The 22,580-nt window shown below is 45.4% G+C and overlaps 2 protein-coding genes across 2 annotated transcripts; both read right to left on the bottom strand.

Annotated features, from left to right (window-relative positions):
• Nucleotides 1–8,920: 8,920 nt before the first annotated feature.
• On the bottom strand, nucleotides 8,921–12,489 carry LOC139567850 (glucose-6-phosphatase catalytic subunit 1-like). The gene is made up of 5 exons (XM_071389434.1): nucleotides 12,083–12,489; nucleotides 11,755–11,864; nucleotides 10,909–11,017; nucleotides 10,351–10,463; nucleotides 8,921–9,612 (listed from the first exon to the last, which is right to left on the bottom strand). The coding sequence occupies exons 1-5, from the start codon at nucleotides 12,298–12,300 to the stop codon at nucleotides 9,104–9,106; spliced, it is 1,059 nt and encodes a 352-aa protein (XP_071245535.1). The 5' UTR covers nucleotides 12,301–12,489; the 3' UTR covers nucleotides 8,921–9,103.
• Nucleotides 12,490–17,610: 5,121 nt separating this feature from the next.
• LOC139577252 (amine oxidase [copper-containing] 3-like) lies at nucleotides 17,611–20,935 on the bottom strand. Its single transcript, XM_071404232.1, has 4 exons — nucleotides 19,304–20,935; nucleotides 18,869–19,154; nucleotides 18,625–18,757; nucleotides 17,611–18,498 (listed from the first exon to the last, which is right to left on the bottom strand). Exons 1-4 carry the CDS (start codon nucleotides 20,859–20,861, stop codon nucleotides 18,211–18,213), a joined length of 2,265 nt encoding a protein of 754 aa, XP_071260333.1. The 5' UTR covers nucleotides 20,862–20,935; the 3' UTR covers nucleotides 17,611–18,210.
• Nucleotides 20,936–22,580: the final 1,645 nt, after the last annotated feature.

The raw sequence follows: 22,580 nt of genomic DNA, 5'->3' as shown, positions 1-22,580 counted from the left end.
CCTGTACGCTCTCGTTGGCTGGCCCTCGCTTCATACTCGTCGCCAAACCCACTGGCTCCAGGTCATCTACAAGACCCTGCTAGGTAAAGTCCCGCCTTATCTCTGCTCGCTGGTCACCATAACTGCACCCACCCGTAGCACGCGTTCCAGCAGGTATATCTCACTTGTCACCCCCAAAGCCAATTCCTCCTTTGGCCGCCTCTCCTTCCAGTTCTCTGCTGCCAATGACTGGAACGAACTACAAAAATCTCTGAAACTGGAAACACTTATCTCCCTCACTAGCTTTAAGCACCAGCTGTCAGAGCAGCTCACAGATCACTGCACCTGTACATAGCCCATCTATAAATAGCCCATACAACTACCACTTCCCCTACTGTATTTAGTTATTTATTTTGCTCCTTTGCACCCCATTATTTCTACTTTGCACACTCATCTACTGTCAAATCTACCATTCCAGTGTTTTAATTGCTATATTGTATTTACTTCGCCACCATGGCCTATTTATTGCCTTTACCTCCCTTATCTCACCTCATTTGCTCACATTGTATATAGACTTATTTTTCTACTGTATTATCGACTGTATGTTTGTTTTACTCCATGTGTAACTCTGTGTTGTTATATGTGTCGAACTGCTTTGCTTTATCTTGGCCAGGTCGCAGTTGTAAATGAGAACTTGTTCTCAACTTGCCTACCTGGCTAAATAAAGGTGAAATAAAAATAAATCAAATAAAAGTAGAGAGAACAGTCTATGACTGGGGTGGCTGGGGTCTTTGACAATTTTTAGGTGTAGAGGTCCTGGATGGCAGGCAATTTAGCCCCAGTGATGTACTGGGCCGTACGCACTACCCTATGTATTGCCTTGCGGTCAGAGGCCGAGCAATTGCCGTACCAGGCAGTGATGCAACCAGTCAGGATGCTCTCGATTTTGCAGCTGTATGGCAGCTTTTTTAGGATCTAAGGACCCATGCCAAATCTTTTTAGTTTCCTGAGGGGGAAAAGGCTTTGTCGTGCCCATTTCACGACTGTCTTGGTGTGTTTGGACCATTCTAGTTTGTTGTTGATGTGGACACCAAGGAACTTGAAGCTCTCAACCTGCTCCACTACAGCCCCGTCGATGAGAATGGGGGCGTGCTCGGTCCTCCTTTTCCTGTAGTCCACAATCATCTCTTTAGTCTTGATCACGTTGAGGGATAGGTTGTTATTCTGGCACCACCCGGCCAGGTCTCTGACGTCCTCCCTATAGGCTGTCTCGTCGTTGTCGGTAATCAGGCCTACCACTGTTGTGTCGTCTGCAAACTTAATGATGTTGTTGGAGTCATGCCTGGCCATGCAGTCGTGGGTGAACAGGGAGTACAGGAGGGGACTGAGTACGCACCCCTGGGGAGCTCCAGTGTTGAGGATCAGCGTGGCAGATGTGTTGCTACCTATCCTCACCACCTGGGGGGCAGCCCGTCAGGATGTTCAGGATCCAGTTGCAGAGGGAGGTGTTCAGTCCCAGGATCCTGTACAGGGAAATACATTGACAGTACACTGACTCATAGTTTACATAAAAATAGACTGTGTATTTTTTTCCTGAGGTAAGATACAGTACAGTACACAAGATGCATAGCAAGTCGTTTGATGAGGATGTAAATAGACCATTCATTCATCATAGAGCGCTCATTGAGTGTTTATCAGGGGAGGTCTTGTGTAACTGACCTCCCCTCCCCCACACATTCTGTCTTTACTACTAAGTCTCACTCCCACCGAGTTCTATAGAGTTCTATACTGAACAAAAATATAAATGCAGCATGCAACAATTTAAAAGATTTTACTGTTACAGTTCATGTAAGGAAATCAGTCAATTTAAATTCATTAGGCCCTAATCTATGGCTTTCACATGACTGGGAATACAGATATGCATCTGTTGGTCACAGATACCTTTAAAAAAAAAAGTAGGGGCGTGTATCAGAAAACCAGTCAGTATCTGGTGTGACCACCATTTGCCTCATGCAGTGCGACACATTTCCTTCGTATAGAGTTGTCCAGGCTATTGATTGTGGCCTCTTCTTCAATGGCTGTGCGAAGTTCCTGGATGTTGGCGGGATCTGGAACAGACTGTCTTACACGTCGATCCAGAGCATCCCAAACATGCTCAATGGGTGACATGCCTGGCGAGTATGCAGGCCATGGAAGAACTGGGAAATTATCAGCTTCTAGGAATTGTGTACAGATCCTTGCGACATGGGACAGTGCATTATCATGCTGAAACATGAGGTGATGGCAGTGGATGAATGGCACGACAATGGGCCTCAGGATCCCGTCACGGGATGTGCATTCAAATTGCCATTGATAAAATGCAATTGTTTTCATTGTCCGTAGCTTATGACTGCTGACGTGGTAATTTCCTGTATTACTCAATAAAGAGAGCCAACCACACACAAGTCAGAGTTATATTATAAAGTCCATCTTTAATATATATATGAGCTTCACCATAGCCCTTTTTTGACTCTCAGATCAATTCAGTGTCTATAAATGAATTCTCTGAGAGTGCTTACAAAAGAATTCTTAGTTTCATTTATAGCCAAGATACACCCCTCTCAACTTACAAAGAATCTGTTACTTGAAAGAGGAGTATCCCATAGCTAGATAACATTAGCTATAAATCATCGTTCAGTTTGGTCTCCCAAGACGAGGCCCAATCCCATGCTTGGTACCACAACATCACCTCATCCAATGGCATACATCAATTGTCAAGTCTAGATACTCCCATCCAAAATACAACCCCTCCTGGATAAGCTCAGAAAAGACAGTGAGCCTCTTAGGTCATATACTAGATCAAGATAAGGGCAACCTCAGAGGGGACTTACAATGGTTCCAAACACTGCCTTACTCCTTCCCCCCATGAGAAAAGTAGGGAGTGACTGGCGTACAGACATTGTATGAGATATCTAACTGGTTCCCCATTAATAACGCTATCCCTTCTCATGGTTAGGAATAGTTACAGACACATTCCCATAAGAAGACAATGTTCAATTCTGTCCTCCTCCCCTTCTGATATTCTACATAGCACCACATGGTTTAACAGATACATTGACATATGAAGACAAGCCTGACCTCTCCCCTCTCTGGGCCCCAAGTGACTACGCCCTAGCTCAGAAGGGAAAATGCAACTGCCCACAGTATCTCACAAGTATATGATGAAAATAACATTTTATCTATCTATGTTACCTAGCTAAATCTGATTCAGCCACGACACTGCCCATACCATAACCCCACCACCACCATGGGGCACTCTGTTCACAAAATTGACATCAGCAAACCACTCGCCCACACGATGCCATCTGCCCGGTACAGTTGAAACCGGGATTCATCCGTGAAGAGCACACTTCTCCAGCTTGCCAGTGGCCATCGAAGGTGAGCATTTGCCCACTGAAGTCGGTTACGCGGCGGACTGCAGTACACGTGGTCTGCGGTTGTGAGGTCGGTTGGACATACTGCCAAATTCTCTAAAACAACGTTGGAGGCAGTTTATGATAGAAAAATGAACATTCAATTCTCTGGCAACAGCTCTGGTGGACATTCCTGCAGTCATTCAATTGCACGCTCCCTCAAAACTTGAGACAACTGTGGCATTGTGTTGTGTGACACCTGTGTAATGATCATGCTGTTTAATCAGCTTCTTGATATGCCACACTTGTCAGGTGGATGGATTATCTTGGCAAAGGAGAAATGCTCACTAACAGGGATGTAAACCAATTTGTACGTAAAATTTTAGCGAAATCTGCTTTTTGTCCGTATGGAAAATTTCTGGGCTCTTTGGTTTCAGCTCATGAAACACGGGACCAACACTTTACATGTTGCGTTTTTGTTCAGTATATATGTAATTCTATGCTCACCCTCCTTCTCTCCCTATAACAATATTTCATGAAGACAAGAAACCGATTGGGAGTGCTTCTTGATTTTACAATCTAAAGTCTGAATCCTCCACAGGCTTTTCTGGCTGAGAGCGATAACAAATAAATGAACTGTGGTCTATCTACAGTAAGTGATGATTAATTATGCTATTTGATAGTCAAATAAAATGTGCCATTGGGTATTACAAATCACAGGGCATTTACAGGAAAAGGGGCTGTTTCATAGACCATGATTAATCTGGATTGTACACAATTTAAAAAAATACAGTGGGGAGAAGAAGTATTTGATATACTGCCGATTTTGCAGGTTTACCTACTTACAAAGCATGTAGAGGTCTGTAATTTTTATCATAGGTACACTTCAACTGTGAGAGACGGAATCTACAACAAAAATCCAGAAAATCACATTGTATGATTTTTAAGTAATTAATTTGCATTTTATTGCATGACATAAGTATTTGATACATCAGAAAAGCAGAACTTAATATTTGGTACAGAAACCTTTGTTTGCAATTACAGAGATCATACGTTTCCTGTAGTTCTTGACCAGGTTTGCACACACTCCTCCATACCAGATTTTGTCTCACTCCTCCATACAGACCTTCTCCAGATCCTTCAGGTTTCGGGGCTGTCGCTGGGCAATACGGACTTTCAGCTCCCTCCAAAGATTTTCTATTGGGTTCAGGTCTGGAGACTGGCTAGGCCACTCAAAGATCTTGAGATGCTTCTTACGGAGCCACTCCTTAGTTGCCCTGGCTGTGTCTTTCGGGTCGTTGTCATGCTGGAAGACCCAGCCACGACCCATCTTCAATGCTCTTACTGAGGGAAGGAGGTTGATGGCCAAGATCCCGCGATACATGGCCCCATCCATCCTCCCCTCAATACGGTGCAGTCGTACTGTTCCCTTTGCAGAAAAGCATCCCCAAAGAATGATGTTTCCACCTCCATGCTTCACGGTTGGGATGGTGTTCTTGGGGTTGTACTCATCCTTCTTCTTCCTCCAGACACGGCGAGTGGAGTTTAGACCAAAAAGCTCTATTTTTGTCTCATCAGACCACATGACTTTCTCCCATTCCTCTTCTGGATCATCCAGATGGTCATTGGCAAATTTCAGACGGGCCTGGACATGCGCTGGCTTGAGCAGGGGGACCTTGCGTGCGCTGCAGGATTTTAATCCATGACGGCGTAGTGTGTTACTAATGGTTTTCTTTGAGACTGTGGTCCCAGCTCTCTTCAGGTCATTGTAGTTCTGGGCTGATCCCTCACCTTCCTCATGATCATTGATACCCCACGAGGTGAGATCTTGCATGGAGCCCCAGACCGAGGGTGATTGACCATCATCTTGAACTTCTTCCATTTTCTAATAATTGCGCCAACAGTTGTTGCCTTCTCACCAAGCTGCTTGCCTATTGTCCTGTAGCCCATCCCAGCCTTGTGCAGGTCTACAATTTTATCCCTGATGTCCTTACACAGCTCTCTGGTCTTGGCTATTGTGGAGAGGTTGGAGTCTGTGGACAGGTGTCTTTTATACAGGTAACGCGTTCAAACAGGTGCAGTTAATACAGGTAATGAGTGAAGAACAGGAGGACTTCTTAAAGAAAAACTAACAGGACTGTGAGAGCCGGAATTCTTACTGGTTGGTAGGTGATCAAATACTTATGTCATGCAATAAAATGCAAATGAATTACTTAAAAATCATACAATGTGATTTTCTGGACTTTTGTTGTAGATTCCGTCTCTCACAGTTGAAGTGTACCTATGATAAAAATTACAGACCTCTACATGCTTTGTAAGTAGGAAAACCTGCAAAATCGGCAGTGTATCAAATACTTCTTCTCCCCACTGTAGATATTTAATTTTAAAATAATTGTCTCTCATGTCATATAAAAAGAAAACCAAGTAGTGAGCTAATAACAGCGGGGTGGTGGCACTGGGATCCTCATCTCTCCCAAGTGGACATTTTCTCTTTCTCCCCTGACCCATCTGTCTATCGCCTCCTTTGAATTCCATGCTGTCACAGTTACCAGCCCTTTCAAGCTTAACATCCTTATCATTTATCGCCCTCCAGGTTCCCTTGGAGAGTTCATCAATGAGCTTGACGCCCTGATAAGTTCCTTTCCTGAGGATGGCTCACCTCTCACAGTTCTGGGTGACTTTAACCTCCCCACGTCTACCTTTGACTCATTCCTCTCTGCCTCCTTCTTTCCACTCCTCTCCTCTTTTGACCTCACCCTCTCACCTTCCCCCCCTACTCACAAGGCAGGCAATACGCTTGACCTCATCTTTACTAGATGCTGTTCTTCCACTAATCTCATTGCAACTCCCCTCCAAGTCTCCGACCACTACCTTGTATCCTTTTCCCTCTCACTCTCATCCAACACTTCCCACACTGCCCCTACTCGGATGGTATCGCGCCGTCCCAACCTTCGCTCTCTCTCCCCCGCTACTCTCTCCTCTTCCATCCTATCATCTCTTCCCTCTGCTCAAACCTTCTCCAACCTATCTCCTGATTCTGCCTCCTCAATCCTCCTCTCCTCCCTTTCTGCATCCTTTGACTCTCTATGTCCCCTATCCTCCAGGCCGGCTCGGTCCTCCCCTCCTGCTCCGTGGCTCGACGACTCATTGCGAGCTCACAGAACAGGGCTCCGGGCAGCCGAGCGGAAATGGAGGAAAACTCGCCTCCCTGCGGACCTGGCATCCTTTCACTCCCTCCTCTCTACATTCTCCTCTTCTGTCTCTGCTGCTAAAGCCAATTTCTACCACTCTAAATTCCAAGCATCTGCCTCTAACCCTAGGAAGCTCTTTGCCACCTTCTCCTCCCTCCTGAATCCTCCTCCCCCTCCTCCCCCCTCCTCCCTCTCTGCGGATGACTTCGTCAACCATTTTGAAAAGAAGGTCGACGACATCCGATCCTCGTTTGCTAAGTCAAACGACACCGCTGGTTCTGCTCACACTGCCCTACCCTGTGCTTTGACCTCTTTCTCCCCTCTCTCTCCAGATGAAATCTCGCGTCTTGTGACGGCCGGCCGCCCAACAACCTGCCCGCTTGACCCTATCCCCTCCTCTCTTCTCCAGACCATTTCCGGAGACCTTCTCCCTTACCTCACCTCGCTCATCAACTCATCCTTGACCGCTGGCTACGTCCCTTCCGTCTTCAAGAGAGCGAGAGTTGCACCCCTTCTGAAAAAACCTACACTCGATCCCTCTGATGTCAATAACTACAGACCAGTATCCCTTCTTTCTTTTCTCTCCAAAACTCTTGAACGTGCCGTCCTTGGCCAGCTCTCCTGCTATCTCTCTCAGAATGACCTTCTTGATCCAAATCAGTCAGGTTTCAAGACTAGTCATTCAACTGAGACTGCTCTTCTCTGTGTCACGGAGGCGCTCCGCACTGCTAAAGCTAACTCTCTCTCCTCTGCTCTCATCCTTCTAGACCTATCGGCTGCCTTTGATACTGTGAACCATCAGATCCTCCTCTCCACCCTCTCCGAGCTGGGCATCTCCGGCAAGGTCCACGCTTGGATTGCGTCCTACCTGACAGGTCGCTCCTACCAGGTGGCGTGGCGAGAATCTGTCTCCGCACCACGTGCTCTCACCACTGGTGTCCCCCAGGGCTCTGTTCTAGGCCCTCTCCTATTCTCGCTATACACCAAGTCACTTGGCTCTGTCATATCCTCACATGGTCTCTCCTATCATTGCTATGCAGACGACACACAATTAATCTTCTCCTTTCCCCCCTCTGATAACCAGGTGGTGAATCGCATCTCTGCATGTCTGGCAGACATATCAGTGTGGATGACGGATCACCACCTCAAGCTGAACCTCGGCAAGACGGAGCTGCTCTTCCTCCCGGGGAAGGACTGCCCGTTCCATGATCTCGCCATCACGGTTGACAACTCCATTGTGTCCTCCTCCCAGAGTGCTAAGAACCTTGGCGTGATCCTGGACAACACCCTGTCGTTCTCAACTAACATCAAGGCGGTGACCCGTTCCTGTAGGTTCATGCTCTACAACATTCGCAGAGTACGACCCTGCCTCACGCAGGAAGCGGCGCAGGTCCTAATCCAGGCACTTGTCATCTCCCGTCTGGATTACTGCAACTCGCTGTTGGCTGGGCTCCCTGCCTGTGCCATTAAACCCCTACAACTCATCCAGAACGCCGCAGCCCGTCTGGTGTTCAACTTTCCCAAGTTCTCTCACGTCACCCCGCTCCTCCGCTCTCTCCACTGGCTTCCAGTTGAAGCTCGCATCCGCTACAAGACCATGGTGCTTGCCTACGGAGCTGTGAGGGGAACGGCACCTCCGTACCTTCAGGCTCTGATCAGGCCCTACACCCAAACAAGGGCACTGCGTTCATCCACCTCTGGCCTGCTCGCCTCCCTACCTCTGAGGAAGTACAGTTCCCGCTCAGCCCAGTCAAAACTGTTCGCTGCTCTGGCACCCCAATGGTGGAACAAACTCCCTCACGACGCCAGGTCAGCGGAGTCAATCACCACCTTCCGGAGACACCTGAAACCCCACCTCTTTAAGGAATACCTAGGATAGGATAAAGTAATCCTTCTAACCCCCCCCCCCCCCCCCTTAAAAGAGTTAGATGCACTATTGTAAAGTGGTTGTTCCACTGGATATCATAAGGTGAATGCACCAATTTGTAAGTCGCTCTGGATAAGAGCGTCTGCTAAATGACTTAAATGTAAATGTAAATGTAAATAACGGCTTTATATTGCTGTCTAATTTCTCAGGGCAGGCCCTGTCCATGACCACTGCACTGTGTGAGGTTACCAGAACTTTTCCATTGAAAAACGACAGCTGATCCCTCTATGGACATTTTATCCCCCCCCCCCAACGGACAATTACCCTGCCCACACCCAATGAACATTTATATTGATCATTGTCACGTTGTAAACATGTATACATAATAATAATGATTATTATTTGTATTTTTTTATTGTTTCATTCACACCTGCACTGCTGGAGCTCGGAGCTTAAGAATTTCACTGTACACTGCAACTACATCTGTGCATGTGACAAAAAAAAGAGGGAAAAAAAGTCATATTAAACATCCACCTCATGCAGCAACAAGTGTCTACTGACCGACCTTCAAGCCCTTTCAACTGGGGTGAACATTCCTGCTTCTCCTATGACAGTCCGCCTCTGTCTGTCCCTTCAGGGCATTTGTCACAGAATTACAATAAGTTCGAATTAGTTCAAAACTGGTGTTTCTTTCCGTTCCATCCCGCTGCCTCGGCCACGCAGTAGGGCACTATGCCCACAGTGGACAGGGGCACAGTGGCACTCTTACAGAAGGACAGCAGATAGAACAGAGCCCTGGTGTGGGCTGGTGGCCTGAATGAGTCCAGTAGGTGGAGCAGCAGCAGTGTGGCGCCCACGCATGCCAGCCTATATGTGGCGCCACCGCCTACTCTCCGGGCCTCGGCGTAGAGGGGCGAGTGCAAGCCCAAGCCCAGGCCTAACAGAGTGCCGGTGTTGCGCAGGAGGCTGGCGAAGGGTGTAGTGTCTATGTGGACCCATTGGGGCCGCTGGCACCAGCGCTGGGCCTTGTCCAGGGTCCAGAGCAGGTCCACCCCCAGGCCCCTGAGGACCAGGTAAAGGCCCACAGCGAAGGAGAGCAGGGAGAGGGTGGTGTAGATGTAACGCATCAGGCTAGCCCTGTAGATCCACTGGACCCGGTCAAAGGTCTCCGCCACTAGGATGCCTAGGAAAACGGACAGGCTTGTCAAAGAGAAGTTCTTTCCCAGCTTTCACTTGCATGTTCTCAATTGGGAAAACACCTAACAAAGGCGCCAGGCACCTACTACCATACCTGTTCAAAGACACCTAAATTATTTGTCTTGCCCATTTACCCTCTGAATGGCACACATACACAATCCATGTCTCAATTGTATCAAGGCTTAAAAATCCTTCCTTAACCTGTCTCCTCCTCTTCATCTACACTGATTGAAGTGGATTTAACAAGTGACATCAATAAGGGATCATAGCTTTCACCTGGATTCACCTGGTCAGTCTAAGTCATGGAAAGAGCAGGTGTTCTTAATGTTTTATACACTCAGTGTATATCTGAAAGGTTTGTATTTGTAGATACTCTTCCTGGTGTCCAGTAAAATTAAGGCAGTTATACAATTTAAAAAAACATCACAATACATTTCACAACACATTGAGTGTGTGTCCTCAGGCCACTACTCTACTACCACATATCTACAACACAAAATCTATGTGTGCGTGTGTGTATAGTGCGTATGTTATGATGTGTGTATGCATAAACAACATATTTGGCATAAACTACATTCATAGCAGAAGTTACACCAAGCCAATCAGTGTTCAAAGCAGTGCTATTACCATATTGCTTATCCAGAACTGAAAGAAGGGCCAACAGGGTAGTAGGGTGTAGGGTTTGATTTAGAATTCAGTATAAGAGTTGGGGCTCTCCACTGACCTGTGACGACCCCAGCGACAACTTGGTGAGGGAAGTGGGCAGCGATGAAAACCCTGGAGAGGCAGACACACACCTGCACACACCAGAAGACAGCCCACAGGGTCGCGCGCGCGCCACACACACACACACACACACACACACACACACACACACACACACACACACACACACACACACACACACACACACACACACACACACACACACACACACACACACACACACACACACACACACACACACACACACACACACACACACACACACACACACACACACACACACACACACACACACACACACACACACACACACACACACACACACACACACACACACACACACACACACACACACACACACACACACACACACACACACACACACACACACACACACACACACACACACACACACACACACACACACACACACACACACACACACACACACACAGGGAAGGACACACAGTCACCTACTTAGCAGAGTTGGATCATTCAATCTAGATATTTGTGTCTAGCAGATAAACTCTGATATACAACATAGAATTTGTCCTCTTACCAGTTCTTGATGTGACCCCCATGTTCCTTGAGGAGGATGGCAAGGAGTGATGAGATCATAGCGTAGTAAACCCCTGCAGCACTCATGGCATGACCCGACGGACTTCCTGTGAGAGGAGAACTGCTGTCAAGTACAGTTTTGCTTGAAAAAAAAATTGTGAACAGAATGGAATCAAACTGAATCGAACTGCACTCTATACTCTTCTGTAAACTGGTCAGCTCTGTATACCTGTCGCAAAACCCACTGGTTTATGCTTATTTATTAAACCCTCTTAGGCCTCACTCCCCCCTATCTGAGATATCTACTGCAGCCCTCATCCTCCACATACAACACCCATTCTGTCAGTCACATTCTGTTAAAGTATCCCTAAAGCACACACATCCCTGGGTCGCTCCTCTTTTCAGTTCGCTGCAGCTAGCGACTGGAACGAGCTGCAACAAACACTAAAACTGGACAGTTTTATCTCAATCTCTTAATTCAAAGACTCAATCATGGACACTCTTACTGACAGTTGTGGCTGCTTTGCGTGATGTATTGTTGTCTCTACCTTCTTGCCCTTTGTGCTGTCGTCTGTGCCCAATAATGTTTGTACCCTGTTTTGTGCTGCTACCATGTTGTGCTGCTGCCATGTTGTGTTGTCATGTGTTGCTTCTATGCTTTTTGGTAGGCCATCATTGTAAATAAGAATTTGTTCTTAACTGACTTGCCTAGTTAAATAAAGGTTAAATAAATAAAAAATAAAATAAAATAATGGAATTTAATTCATTTGAGTTGAAAATACTGCATGGATTCTCCAGAAAGGAAAGTGGTTTTGCAACCAGCAGCAGACAAACAGGCAATCACCTGGACTAGTCTCACAGGTCATAGGGAACTGCCCAATTTGTGGCGCTGATGAGTTGCCATAGTAAGGAGTCTCTTGAATCCACCAATAGGGACGCTCGCCAAACAGGATCCTGTGTAGACATGAGAGAGTAATATATCATGTATCACATATTGAATCCTCCTCTGTCTAGCAACATACGCACTGGAGGGATCATCTGTTGGATTGTTCTCATAGCATAGTTAAATCATTCGGAACCTGCAGTATTTTTTATCCTGGAAATATACATATTATATTGTTATTCTTTATCTTACCATCTGAGCACTGTGATTAGTATTAGTAGTCACCTACCATTTGAAGATAAGGTTGAGCCTGTCTCCCACCACAGCCACCCAGACCAGCTTGACCCCCACTGATTCCCGCAGGTGGAAACACACAGGGAAGAAGACAAAGAAGGTGTTCCGCAGGTCAGCTGCCATGGAAACAAACAGGAACCAGCTCTGAGTGTCCCTGTAGTGAGTCTGGAGGTATCGTGTGGTGCTAACCCCATAGGTGTGGACGGTGTCCATGGCTGCTCTCTAGTTCACTATATCTGACAGTCACACTAACGTCAAGACCAGTCTTCGACAACTAGTCTATAGCTGCTGCTGTGTCTGATATCCTATGTCAGAAGAGCAGAGGTGTCTGCTGAGATGCCCGCTGGCAGTACCATAGTTCTGTGTGTATTGCCTGATAAAGTCAAGAGGTAGTGGTGTGAGGTCTCTGTGCAGCCCTTGTAGTGTGTGCTACTTGTCTGTCCAGTGCCCGCCTGTCACCGCTGCCATCCCTTTTATACCCTGTGTGAACACCTGGTCACTCCACCACGCCTGATCTTTGAACTGGAGAGAGTGAGGAGGGAAACGAACTGGACAAACATTACATCATGACTGACTGCACTGCAGCCAGCTGGTCAGTGCATCACCATGGGGACTACCTGTGGTGTGGTATTGTTGGAAGACCCCCCCCCCCCCCCCCACATGCACGCACGTACACACACACACCAGTGGCGGGTGGTGGAAGGAGCTATAGGAGGACGGGCTCATTGTAGTGGCTGGATCGGAATCAATGGAACGGTATCAAACGCATCAAACATATGGAAACCACATGCTTGACTCCGTTCCATTAATTCCATTCCAGCCATTACAATGAGCCCGTCCTGCTATTCCTCCTCCCACCAGCCTCCACTGAAAGACATATGCATGCACACATACTCATCACCACCGTCACGTCATGCATGTGCAGGGGCTGCTCCTCCAGTTATCGCTCCCTGCCCTGTTGAGAGCTCAGAGTGAGTAGATACCAGATGAAGTAAATGTGAACTGTTCTTTTTCCCCCGCCGGCTGATTGCCCTCTTATGGGGCTAGTGGAGTTGAACAATAACAAGTGTATGGGTTCAATATAAGCGCTAATGAATCGCTGACAGATTTCTCCTTTCAAGAGTTCAATATCCCTCAATGTCTCATTGGTCCATCATTCTTATTTCATTCAATGACTGCTTTAAACTACATGTACTCTCTAAGGGTTCCAAAAGGGTTCTTTGGCTGTCCCCATAGGAGAACCCTTTTTGGTTCCACGTAGAACACTTTTGGGTTCCATGTAGAACACTCTGTGGAAAGGGTCCTATTTGGAACCCAAAAGGGTTCTACCTGGAACCAAAACGGTTCTACCTGGAACCAAAAAGGGTTCTCCTATGGGGACAGCCGAAAGAACCCTTTTAGGTTCTAGATAGCTCTTTTTTTCTAAGAGTGTATGGTTCACCATGTTAAGAAAGATGACTTTTTCAGGACATACTACTTAGCATGTGTTGCTGAAGGTCAAAGGAGGAGGGAAAAAAAGAGGACAACATGGAAAAACCCACGCTGTACAGGCACGTCGAGCTAGTGATGGAAAAGAGTGTAGCCTCGTTTAGTGAGGCATGTAGGGGAGTGAAGGAGGGAAGAGGAGAGGAGGAGGAGAGGGTCTGTGTTTACTTCTAGCGTGTTCCCAGCCACCACCCTCCAACCAGCACACGTTTCCAAGGTGATATGTTATCTGGCCGTGGCCGGCTGACAGACATTAGGCCTGTTCCTTGCCTGCTGCTGCTCTTGTTTGCTCCACAAACCATGATCTTCCCCAGGGAGCTAAAAATAACACTAGCATGGTCCCACTGTGCAGCCCACCACACGTACACACACATCCTACAATTCCCATTTCATGTCCGTCCCCCACCCCTCCAACTGCACTAACGGAGCGGATGGCTTTCCCTTGAGAAACACGTTCAGGGAGGGGGGAGACAAGTGAACGTGTGATTGGGGTGGGGAGGGGAAACCAGGTGAGAGATGCATGATCTAAGTGTGTTTTGTTGAACTCTTCCCTGATGGTATAATAGGACATATTTTCGCGATATTTATTCACGTAACCTTTGTAAATCCATTACAAACCTATTGATGTTTTCTAGCCAGCTAAGGGACTGCTACTGGTGTGAGAGGGGAGAAATGTAACGGATTTCCTCTTCGTCTGAGGAGGAGTAGCAAGGATCGGACCAATGTGCAGCGTGGTAAGTGTCCATAATTAGATTTTTAATAAATCAAAATGAACACAGAACAAAATAACAAAAAACACAAACAAACAACCGAAACAGTCCCGTATGGCGCAAACACTGAAACGGAAAATAATCACCCACAAAACACAATAGAAAACAGGCTACCTAAATATGGCTCCCAATCAGAGACAACGACTGACACCTGCCTCTGATTGAGAACCATACTAGGCCAAAAACATATAAATATAAATACAGAACAAAACATAGAAACACAACATAGAATGCCCACCCCAACCCACGCCCTGACCGAACTAAAATAAAGACATAAAAAAGGAACTAAGGTCAGAACGTGACAAGAAAGTTGTTATTTCCAACTCAAGGAGGCCATTAACTGTGGTTGATCTCTGCTATGCAACATGTCACTGTGAAGATGTTTACTCAGTCAAAAGCCTCTTGTTTATGTCTACACAAATACGTCTGTGATTAACAAGGCAATTGTCTTAATTGCGCCATGTTGATTACCAGAGTGCTTTTACCAAGTTTAGTAAACAGAGTTAAAACAGAGGTTAAACCGGGCACTCCATCACCAATAATACCCTTGCCATAGACCACATCACCAACATCACTGCCCTGCACACCAAGGTACCATCTGTCCCAGTGGACAGTGCTGATAAACTAGAGAAAAACACACAGTTGTCCAAATATTGAATGTTCAGCCGATGTTTGTCTGCTTTGTATGGAGATCAGGCTTCTGAGCTGTGGCTGTTTGGGACTGTGAGTTATGACCCAACCAGGTCTATTAGTTAATGAATACAGACATCCCCAACACATTCATCACAAGTGTGAGGATGCATAATGCATTAGAGAGGAAACATGTGCAGGGCACCATGCGTTCATTACATTGTCTATTGTTGCTGTTGTTCACCACGTTATAAAAGGAGGATAATGGTCTACTGGAGACTTTTAGCACCAGGGAATCACAAGGCTCAGACTTTTGCGGAAATAATGCATTCATGTCAATGGGAGATTTTTGTGAAATTTATCCTTGCAGATCACATGGTAGGATTCCTCCCTGAGTTTCTGGACTCTGTCAGCATCCTCTTTCATCAGTTGGAGAGGCTTACCTTTGAGGAAGTTCCAAAGGGTAGTCAAATACTGGGGTCTCACACCATGCATAAGCCTAGATTTAATTACATTTATGGTTTATTTTAATAGGGATGGGTACAAGCACATTGAAATATTGAATAAACAATCATCTGATGTGTTGCATCAGCTAGATTAGCGTATTAAAATAGCATCACTGTGTTTACACAATACAATTTAGCCATAAAGTTGAGGTCTTGTTTATATAGTCATCTGGTCTGTTCAGCATTTATACATCTGTTATAGCAGTTGTTGTTGAAAGAGAAACTAGACCAATTAAGGACTACAGGCTCAAAGGAAGTGTTGTACTATACTATCATGAACCTCAGCTTATAGGCAACTTTCCATCTATTGCCCTTGAGAATAGACAGATGAAGCCATAGCTTGTGACACCCATGTTGCTATCGATGTCTCGTCAGGCAGTCTGCCAAGAAAATCCAAATGATAAACAGTCTTGTTATGACAGTAAGGTTCTTTATAGAAACTACCAACATACTTTCCCAAGTCTGTTCAGACTCCTCACAGTATGCCCTGAACCAAGAGACCCTGACATTGAGTATTTTATGCTAGATTTTCTTGTTGCCATAAACAAAAACATTTCCCATGGTTGAAGTTACCTAATAGTTGTGCATGGGTCTTTTATTATAAAATGAAAATCAAACTCAAGTCAACTCAGGTAAATAGCTAAAGATGTGTGATTTTATCTGGCCAGCATTTGATCTAATGTTTTATAGAAATATGTTATCTTTCTATGTAGGCTATAGGCTATCCTGTGTATATTCCTCTATTCAAGTCTTCTTACTGCTTAGTCTAAGTCTAGTAATCTTGGCGTAGACTTTTCAACTCCAAGGGAGTGACTCTCAGAATGAATGTGCCTCTGAAGAGACTGACAACCAATCTTTGGTCTACCACTGAGATCAGTGTGTGGGGGTTCTTACCAGTAACCGGAGCAGTCTACTGGTCATGACTCATGACCGTTATATGGTTAGTGGAGCAGGAAGATCACAGGGCGAGGACGTTGGGGTGACCAGCACTAGGCAGCTGAGAGTTTGAATCCAATGTAAAATGTCCCTGACATTAACACAGATGCAGTTATCTCCTCTTTATTTAGGGGGGGGATGTGGTTGCTGTGTCAGGAGTCAAGTTAGGAATTTGACAAATTAAGTTCCTTTGCTTTCTCCTGAGTGTTTTTTTTTTGTTGCTAATCTTTCTTGTTTTAACCAAGCTAGCCTGCAGGCATTAATTAGAATGGAGAACAAACCAAAGTTTCCTTAGTGTCTGACTGAAATCATGCGAACCCAGATGTGGTAATCTCCATAGGAACGTTTTCTCTGACACCACTAACTCCAGTGTTGATTCAATGTATCCATTCCCCTCACAGTTCTAACACTTTAACATCTAGTCTGTAACTGAATGTCTACACAGTCTGAGTGGAATTTATTGAAAGTGGAAGGTCAAATTAAAACATACGTTTTGCAACACAAGTGGGAGTAGACATATGTATGTGTGTGTGTGTGTGTTTGTGTGTGTATATGTATGTATGTATGTATGTATGTGTGTGTGATGAGTAGCCTATACAGGTCTAAGAGGCACTTAGCAGCGGAGCAGAAATCCATCTTTCCAAAATGTGGACAAAGTTCTGCGTAAGAGGCCTGTTAGCTGCATGGACATTCCTTCAAATATTTACAATGGCCAGGGAGAGGAGGTCATTTTCAGGTCACCTTTAGTAGGGATTGGAGGCTGTGCCAAGATATGTTACAAAATCTGTGGGTTGTCCAAGGGGGAAAATTACAAACTCGCAATGGCCTTAAAAATGCCAAAATCTTGTCCAACAAACCCTATTGTACTGTGAAAAAAATGTCTAAGTTAATTCTTATCCAGGCTGTATCACAACCGGCCGTGATTGTCCCATAGGGCGGCGTACAGTTGGCCCAGCGTCGTCCGGGTTTGGCCGGTGTAGGCCGTCATTGTAAATAAGAAATTGTTCTTAACTGACCTGCCTAGTTAAATAAAGGTTAAAAAAAAAAATCAACATATTAAAAGGTATACAACAACAACTTCCGTTCCCATTAAGTGAGGAGGGGTGGGGAGTTCATTCACCCACTTTGATCTGGTCTCTGCAGACACCATGGGGAGTAGAAAGACTGTAAAAAACAGGAAACAGCTGAGGTCCAGCCCATTTTAAACAAATATTTGTATTTTTATTGGGAGAGACAACTAGACAGATTATTTCTTATGTGTAAGGTAAAAACATAAACAAAACAATCAACGGAGAGTTACAGCTTCCTCCTCATACAGAGAGTGGTCATACGAACGTGAATTGAAAAGCCTCAGTGCAGTGATAAAGTATTCAAATGAGCAGATATAAACCTATACTGTATTGAGTTGAATATATACAGTGAGTGTACCATTTAGAGGGTGAATGGGCAAGACAAAAGATTTAAGTGCCTTTGAACAGGGTATGATAGTAGGTGCCAGGCACACAGCTAAGAGTGTGTCAAGAACGGCAACGCCGCTGGGTTTTTCCACTCTCAACAGTTTCCCATGTGTATCAAGAATGGTCCACCACCCAAAAGACATCCAGCCAACTTGACACAACTGTGGGAAGCATTGGAGTCAATTTGGGCCAGCATCCCTGTGGAACACTTTTGACAACTTGTAGAGTCCATGCCAAGTTAGAAATCCAAAATTGTTTCTTAATTATTTCAAATTTTCACATTTTCATAAGTGTTTTAGTGTTTAGCGCAGAGCACACTCAGGATTGGGACTGGGGACTTCATGGTCCCTTCAACTTCATGGTCCCTTCAAACCCATTGTAGGTGAACGGTTCAACGACTGGGCTGCATGCGTCTTCAGCCAAGCAGGCCATCTTGTTATTTTCACAGTTTCCCTCTGACCCTGGGCTGATGTACACCCCGTCTGGAGAGTGAATAGACGGGTCCTCATCAAAGTAATTATGTGGTCTCAGGATCACTCCGCCTCCATTTCCAACGGTAACTGTGTTGGGGATGTCCTCAGCATGAGGAATGTGGAGGAAGCCGGTGGTTACCCAGGCAACCAGGTCCTAGACAAAAAAACACTCATTTGGTGACTACCAAACCTTCATTTATCAATGACCTGAAAATGTGCAAATCTCAAGAGAGTGGTAAAATATATGTAAGGACAACGGCACATAAGACCAAAAACACACCTGGTTTTCAATGCTCTCGTCATCCTCAATGTACTTGCTGAAGTCCACTGCTGGTGTCCACATGTTGTTCTGACTGTACAGGCTACTGCTGGTCTGCTCCGAGTCTTTGTGCTTAGTGATGGCCACTTTATACCTGCCAAATAAAATAACAAAAGTTGGTCAAACTGCTTTGCCTTTGGTCTACCTGTAACCTGTGTTTTGGGAATTAGGACCTTCCTTAGGAGGAGAGAGGAGGGAGCCTCACCTAGCCCAAGACATGGACTTCTCCTCTGGCTCCGTCTCTGGAAGGCTGTCACCGGTGAAGCTGACCACCTGGAGGCGGTAGGAGCGTTGGTGGCCCCAGCGGTTGGTGCGGTTGCTTGCGATGTGAAGGTAGCGTGGCGTCTTGGTGTCGTAGCGGAGAGCAGCCTCCTTCTCAGTCTTTAGCTGGGCCTCCACCAGCTGAGGAACCATGGCATAGCGCTCCGGCATCCAGGGTAAAGAAACATTCATAAACTTCATGTCCTTGGTCTGGAATACATTCTCAACCCCTGTGGTACAAAATCCCAATTCAAAATTCTAATTATTGGATCATGTTATAATCCTATCATCGAAATGAAAGATAACTCATTTAAAACATGTATAACTGTGCTTGACTTTCATCGGTTCATACTAGGCCAAATGTATTGTTCACACTTACCCAACACGTCCAGGTCAACTTTGAAGTTGATGAAATGAGTGTGGATGTTCCCAATAGTATTTTCTGCCACCTGGTGTCCGTATTTGAGATTGCCATCAACATTGAAAGATGACGATATGTATCCAGTGGCATGCACTTTGGTCTCAACAGAGCCGCTCTGGTAAAAAATGAAGTCCCACAAGTAGTCATAGTTACCTATGGCCGTAATGGTCCTAAAAACTAAGGCACTGTTTACCATGCCTCCATAACTATTGCTGAAAAAGTCCGAGAAGTGTCTTCTGAGAGGACGGCCTGTATTGTGCTCAAAAAGGCAAATTGAATTCCTGAATCTATGAGGTGCACTGACGTCAATGTATCGGAAAGTGTCGATGTAGGTTGCCGCGTACGGACAATCCACGCCTCGAACGAGCTCGTGCGCAAAGCGACCTATTCCGATACTAGAGTCCAAAAACTTAGTCAGAATCATGCCGGGTGTGATGGAACCATAAACTGACATTGCCTCTTGAACACTAAGCTCATAAACTATCCTCTCCCCCTTGAAACGAATGTCAAAAACTCTCATACCGGTGAGGGAACTCAGACCGAACGCAAAACTCCATTCGAGATACATGACATGATTATTCTTGACACTGAAGCGTTTACCTTGCGCGTAAAACTGCTGAGGGCTTAAACCGGTGGGTTTACTTTTAGGTTTGAGTGATGCATAGTTCTGGACAGGTTTATACACAATTTTAGTCACTGTCCCGGCATCATATTGTTTTATAAGATCCTCCACACTGTCGAAGTACTGTCCGTTATAAAGTAATCTCTTCACACTCCAAAGAGACGCGTTGGTGCTTTCGTGGTTGATTAAAACTTCCAAACCTACAGGGTGGATGTACATCCCACTCAAATCACGAAAGAAAGATATCCATGTCTGTCTCTCTCCGGATTTGACACCCCGAGGCATGCCTTCGAAACCATTCAGGGTTTTCTCTTTACTGACATCAAAACTTTCTTTCATTATTTGGCCAAGTTTTGTAAATACCTCTTCATTAATAAACTTGAAAATAAGTGCATATTCACCAATGGTGACCGTACGAGCATTGATGGGCAACTCTTCTTTATACCTCTCAACGGTGACATCGCGGTGGTAAGTCGGGTTGGGGAGAGGTCCCACCACATATTCTTTAATGTGCCCAAGGGTGCCATAGAAAACCACCGCAGTCGCCTCTCTCACCGGCTTGGGCTTATTGTTATCTAGGTAGCCAAGTGCATCCGCTTTCCTTGGCAGCAAAATATCAATTAAGAAGAGAAAATTCCCTGAAGGCTTTGTAAGCGCATTGACAGAAATATCCAAGTCTTTCTGATTACTCATATAGTCGCGGACTTGGAGATATTCCTCCGCGGACAGGTCAGCAAACATCGCGCTGCGTTCATTGTGTTTTCCCTTGAAAACATGATGCGGCTTCGAGGAGCATTTGGGCAGCCTACCTGAGTAAAGACATACGATGACAATATTCGCTATTACTGAGATCAGTCCCAAGAGTATCAATATCCATTTAACTAATGAAGTCATTCTCCAAACCACAATCTAAACATCCTGGGGTGTTCTGGATAGAGGAGGCGATTGTGATGAGCATAAGATTAGGCGGCAAGTGAATTTGGGATGAGCCACACCCGTCCGTCCCTCGTCCCACCCCCGTGCAGCACCCTCAAGAAATTCAAAGTTCTCGTATACTTTGAATAAAGTTATGCAATTGCCGGGATTTAATCCAATAGTTTTTGGATAAAGGCCAACATTCCTCCTGCGTAAAGTGTATTTTACGCACATATTGTATGCTCCCTGTGGAAAGGGTTGTGCGTTCCTGTCAAATAAATACTTGTTCAATGGACTTGGTTGTGTTGATATATTTTTTACAGATATTTTATTAGTTCATGTAGGCCTAGATAGAAAATTAAATGTGTAACTATTTTTACACAAAATGTGGTGTGCAAGAGCATCGTCTTCTTGAAGTTGAAATACACTATAATGGTTATTTTAGTTGAGAAGCCTCTATAAACCAGGCATCACGCGCAGACAAAACAATTGATGGTGTTGCTTTTGTTGCTTTTCACTAGCCTGGGTCTCACTGCACTGTCGAAGTGAAAAAACACCTCATCTGATTTGTCTGTTGTCGCCCGCCGTGTTTCCTGGACCCTGGTGGGAATAGTTTTCCGTTTCGGAACGCAGCCAACATTCTCTCGCCAACATTTGATGTAAGTGGAAAGCCACAAGTCTTGGCAGACTTCCGAAAGTCCTCAGTTTGAAGTAGGTTTATAGTGTATAGCGCTCCTCACTTTTTCTTTCTGAGGCAAGCCGTAAAAGGAGCTCTCTTATTCTAACCAACAAACACAGCTATAACTCTTAGTTGCTACATCCAATTTTGGATATAGGCATTAAAAGAATGATATAGCCTATACCCATTGATTCTTGAGTAATAGGCTAAGTTATAAATGCCTCATGAGCTAGTTCAACTGTCGTAGACCTACCCCATCAGAACCCAAAATATAAGCTTGATTTACACCAATGTTTGTAAACAATGTAGGCCTAAATGTAAACGAACAATGCATACCCTCAAGACATGGCTAGCAGAGACAATTTTGTATTAGCAACTGATAATTATGAGCTTATATGGTATTAAAGTTAAGGGACATCACCCTGGGCGGAGTGAACCATAGTAGGGGGTAAAAAGGGAAAACACCATCTCCAGAACTGAGTGTGTTACTTTCAAATTACTGTAAGTGTATACTCCGGGTTGCAATCCTTATTAAACAAACTAACCTCCGATCAAAGAAGTTTCCTGTGGTCTCTTGTATGAACATAGGGCAGAAATCCCTTACAACTGTTTGCATCTGAGTGATTGAAGCAGGGAGAACAGGGCAGGGCATGGCTGGGGTCCCTGATGATCATCTTGGCCTTCCTGCGACACCTGATGTGGTAGGTGTCCTGTAGGGCAGGCAGTGTGCACCCAATGGTGAATTCGACTGCATGTGTCACCCTCTGAAGTGCCTTACGGTCCGTGGTGGTGGAGTTGCCGTAACAGGCTGTGATGCAGCTCGACAGTATGCTCTCGATGATGTACCTGTAGAACACTGTGAGGGCCTTTCGGGACAGGCCAAATTTCTTCAGCATCCTGAGGTTAAAAGGTCACTGTCGTGCCTTCTTCATCTGTCCGTGTGGTTAGACCATTTCAGCTTCTCTGAGATGTGTACCCCAAGGAATTTTAAGTTATTGACTGTCTCCACGGCTCCCCCG

Source organism: Salvelinus alpinus, chromosome 1, assembly GCF_045679555.1.
Source record: "Salvelinus alpinus chromosome 1, SLU_Salpinus.1, whole genome shotgun sequence".
NCBI lineage: Eukaryota > Metazoa > Chordata > Actinopteri > Salmoniformes > Salmonidae > Salvelinus > Salvelinus alpinus.
The sequence above is the reverse complement of the archived record's forward strand: the minus strand, read 5'-3'. Positions and strand labels throughout refer to the sequence as shown.

Excerpts from the sequence above, each read along its gene's own strand:
- LOC139567850 (XM_071389434.1), bottom strand. The coding sequence starts at position 12,300 with ATGGACACCGTCCACACCTATGGGGTTAGCACCACACGATACCTCCAG. Across the intron at positions 11,865-12,082 it reads CTCAACCTTATCTTCAAATG|GATCCTGTTTGGCGAGCGTC; the intron begins GTAGGTGACTAC and ends ATGTCTACACAG. Across the intron at positions 10,464-10,908 it reads GGTCACATCAAGAACTGGTA|CGCGCGCGCGACCCTGTGGG; the intron begins AGAGGACAAATT and ends GTGTGTGTGTGG.
- LOC139577252 (XM_071404232.1), bottom strand. The coding sequence starts at position 20,861 with ATGACTTCATTAGTTAAATGGATATTGATACTCTTGGGACTGATCTCA. Across the intron at positions 19,155-19,303 it reads AGTTGACCTGGACGTGTTGG|GGGTTGAGAATGTATTCCAG; the intron begins GTAAGTGTGAAC and ends TTTGTACCACAG. Across the intron at positions 18,499-18,624 it reads ACGAGAGCATTGAAAACCAG|GACCTGGTTGCCTGGGTAAC; the intron begins GTGTGTTTTTGG and ends TTTTTTGTCTAG.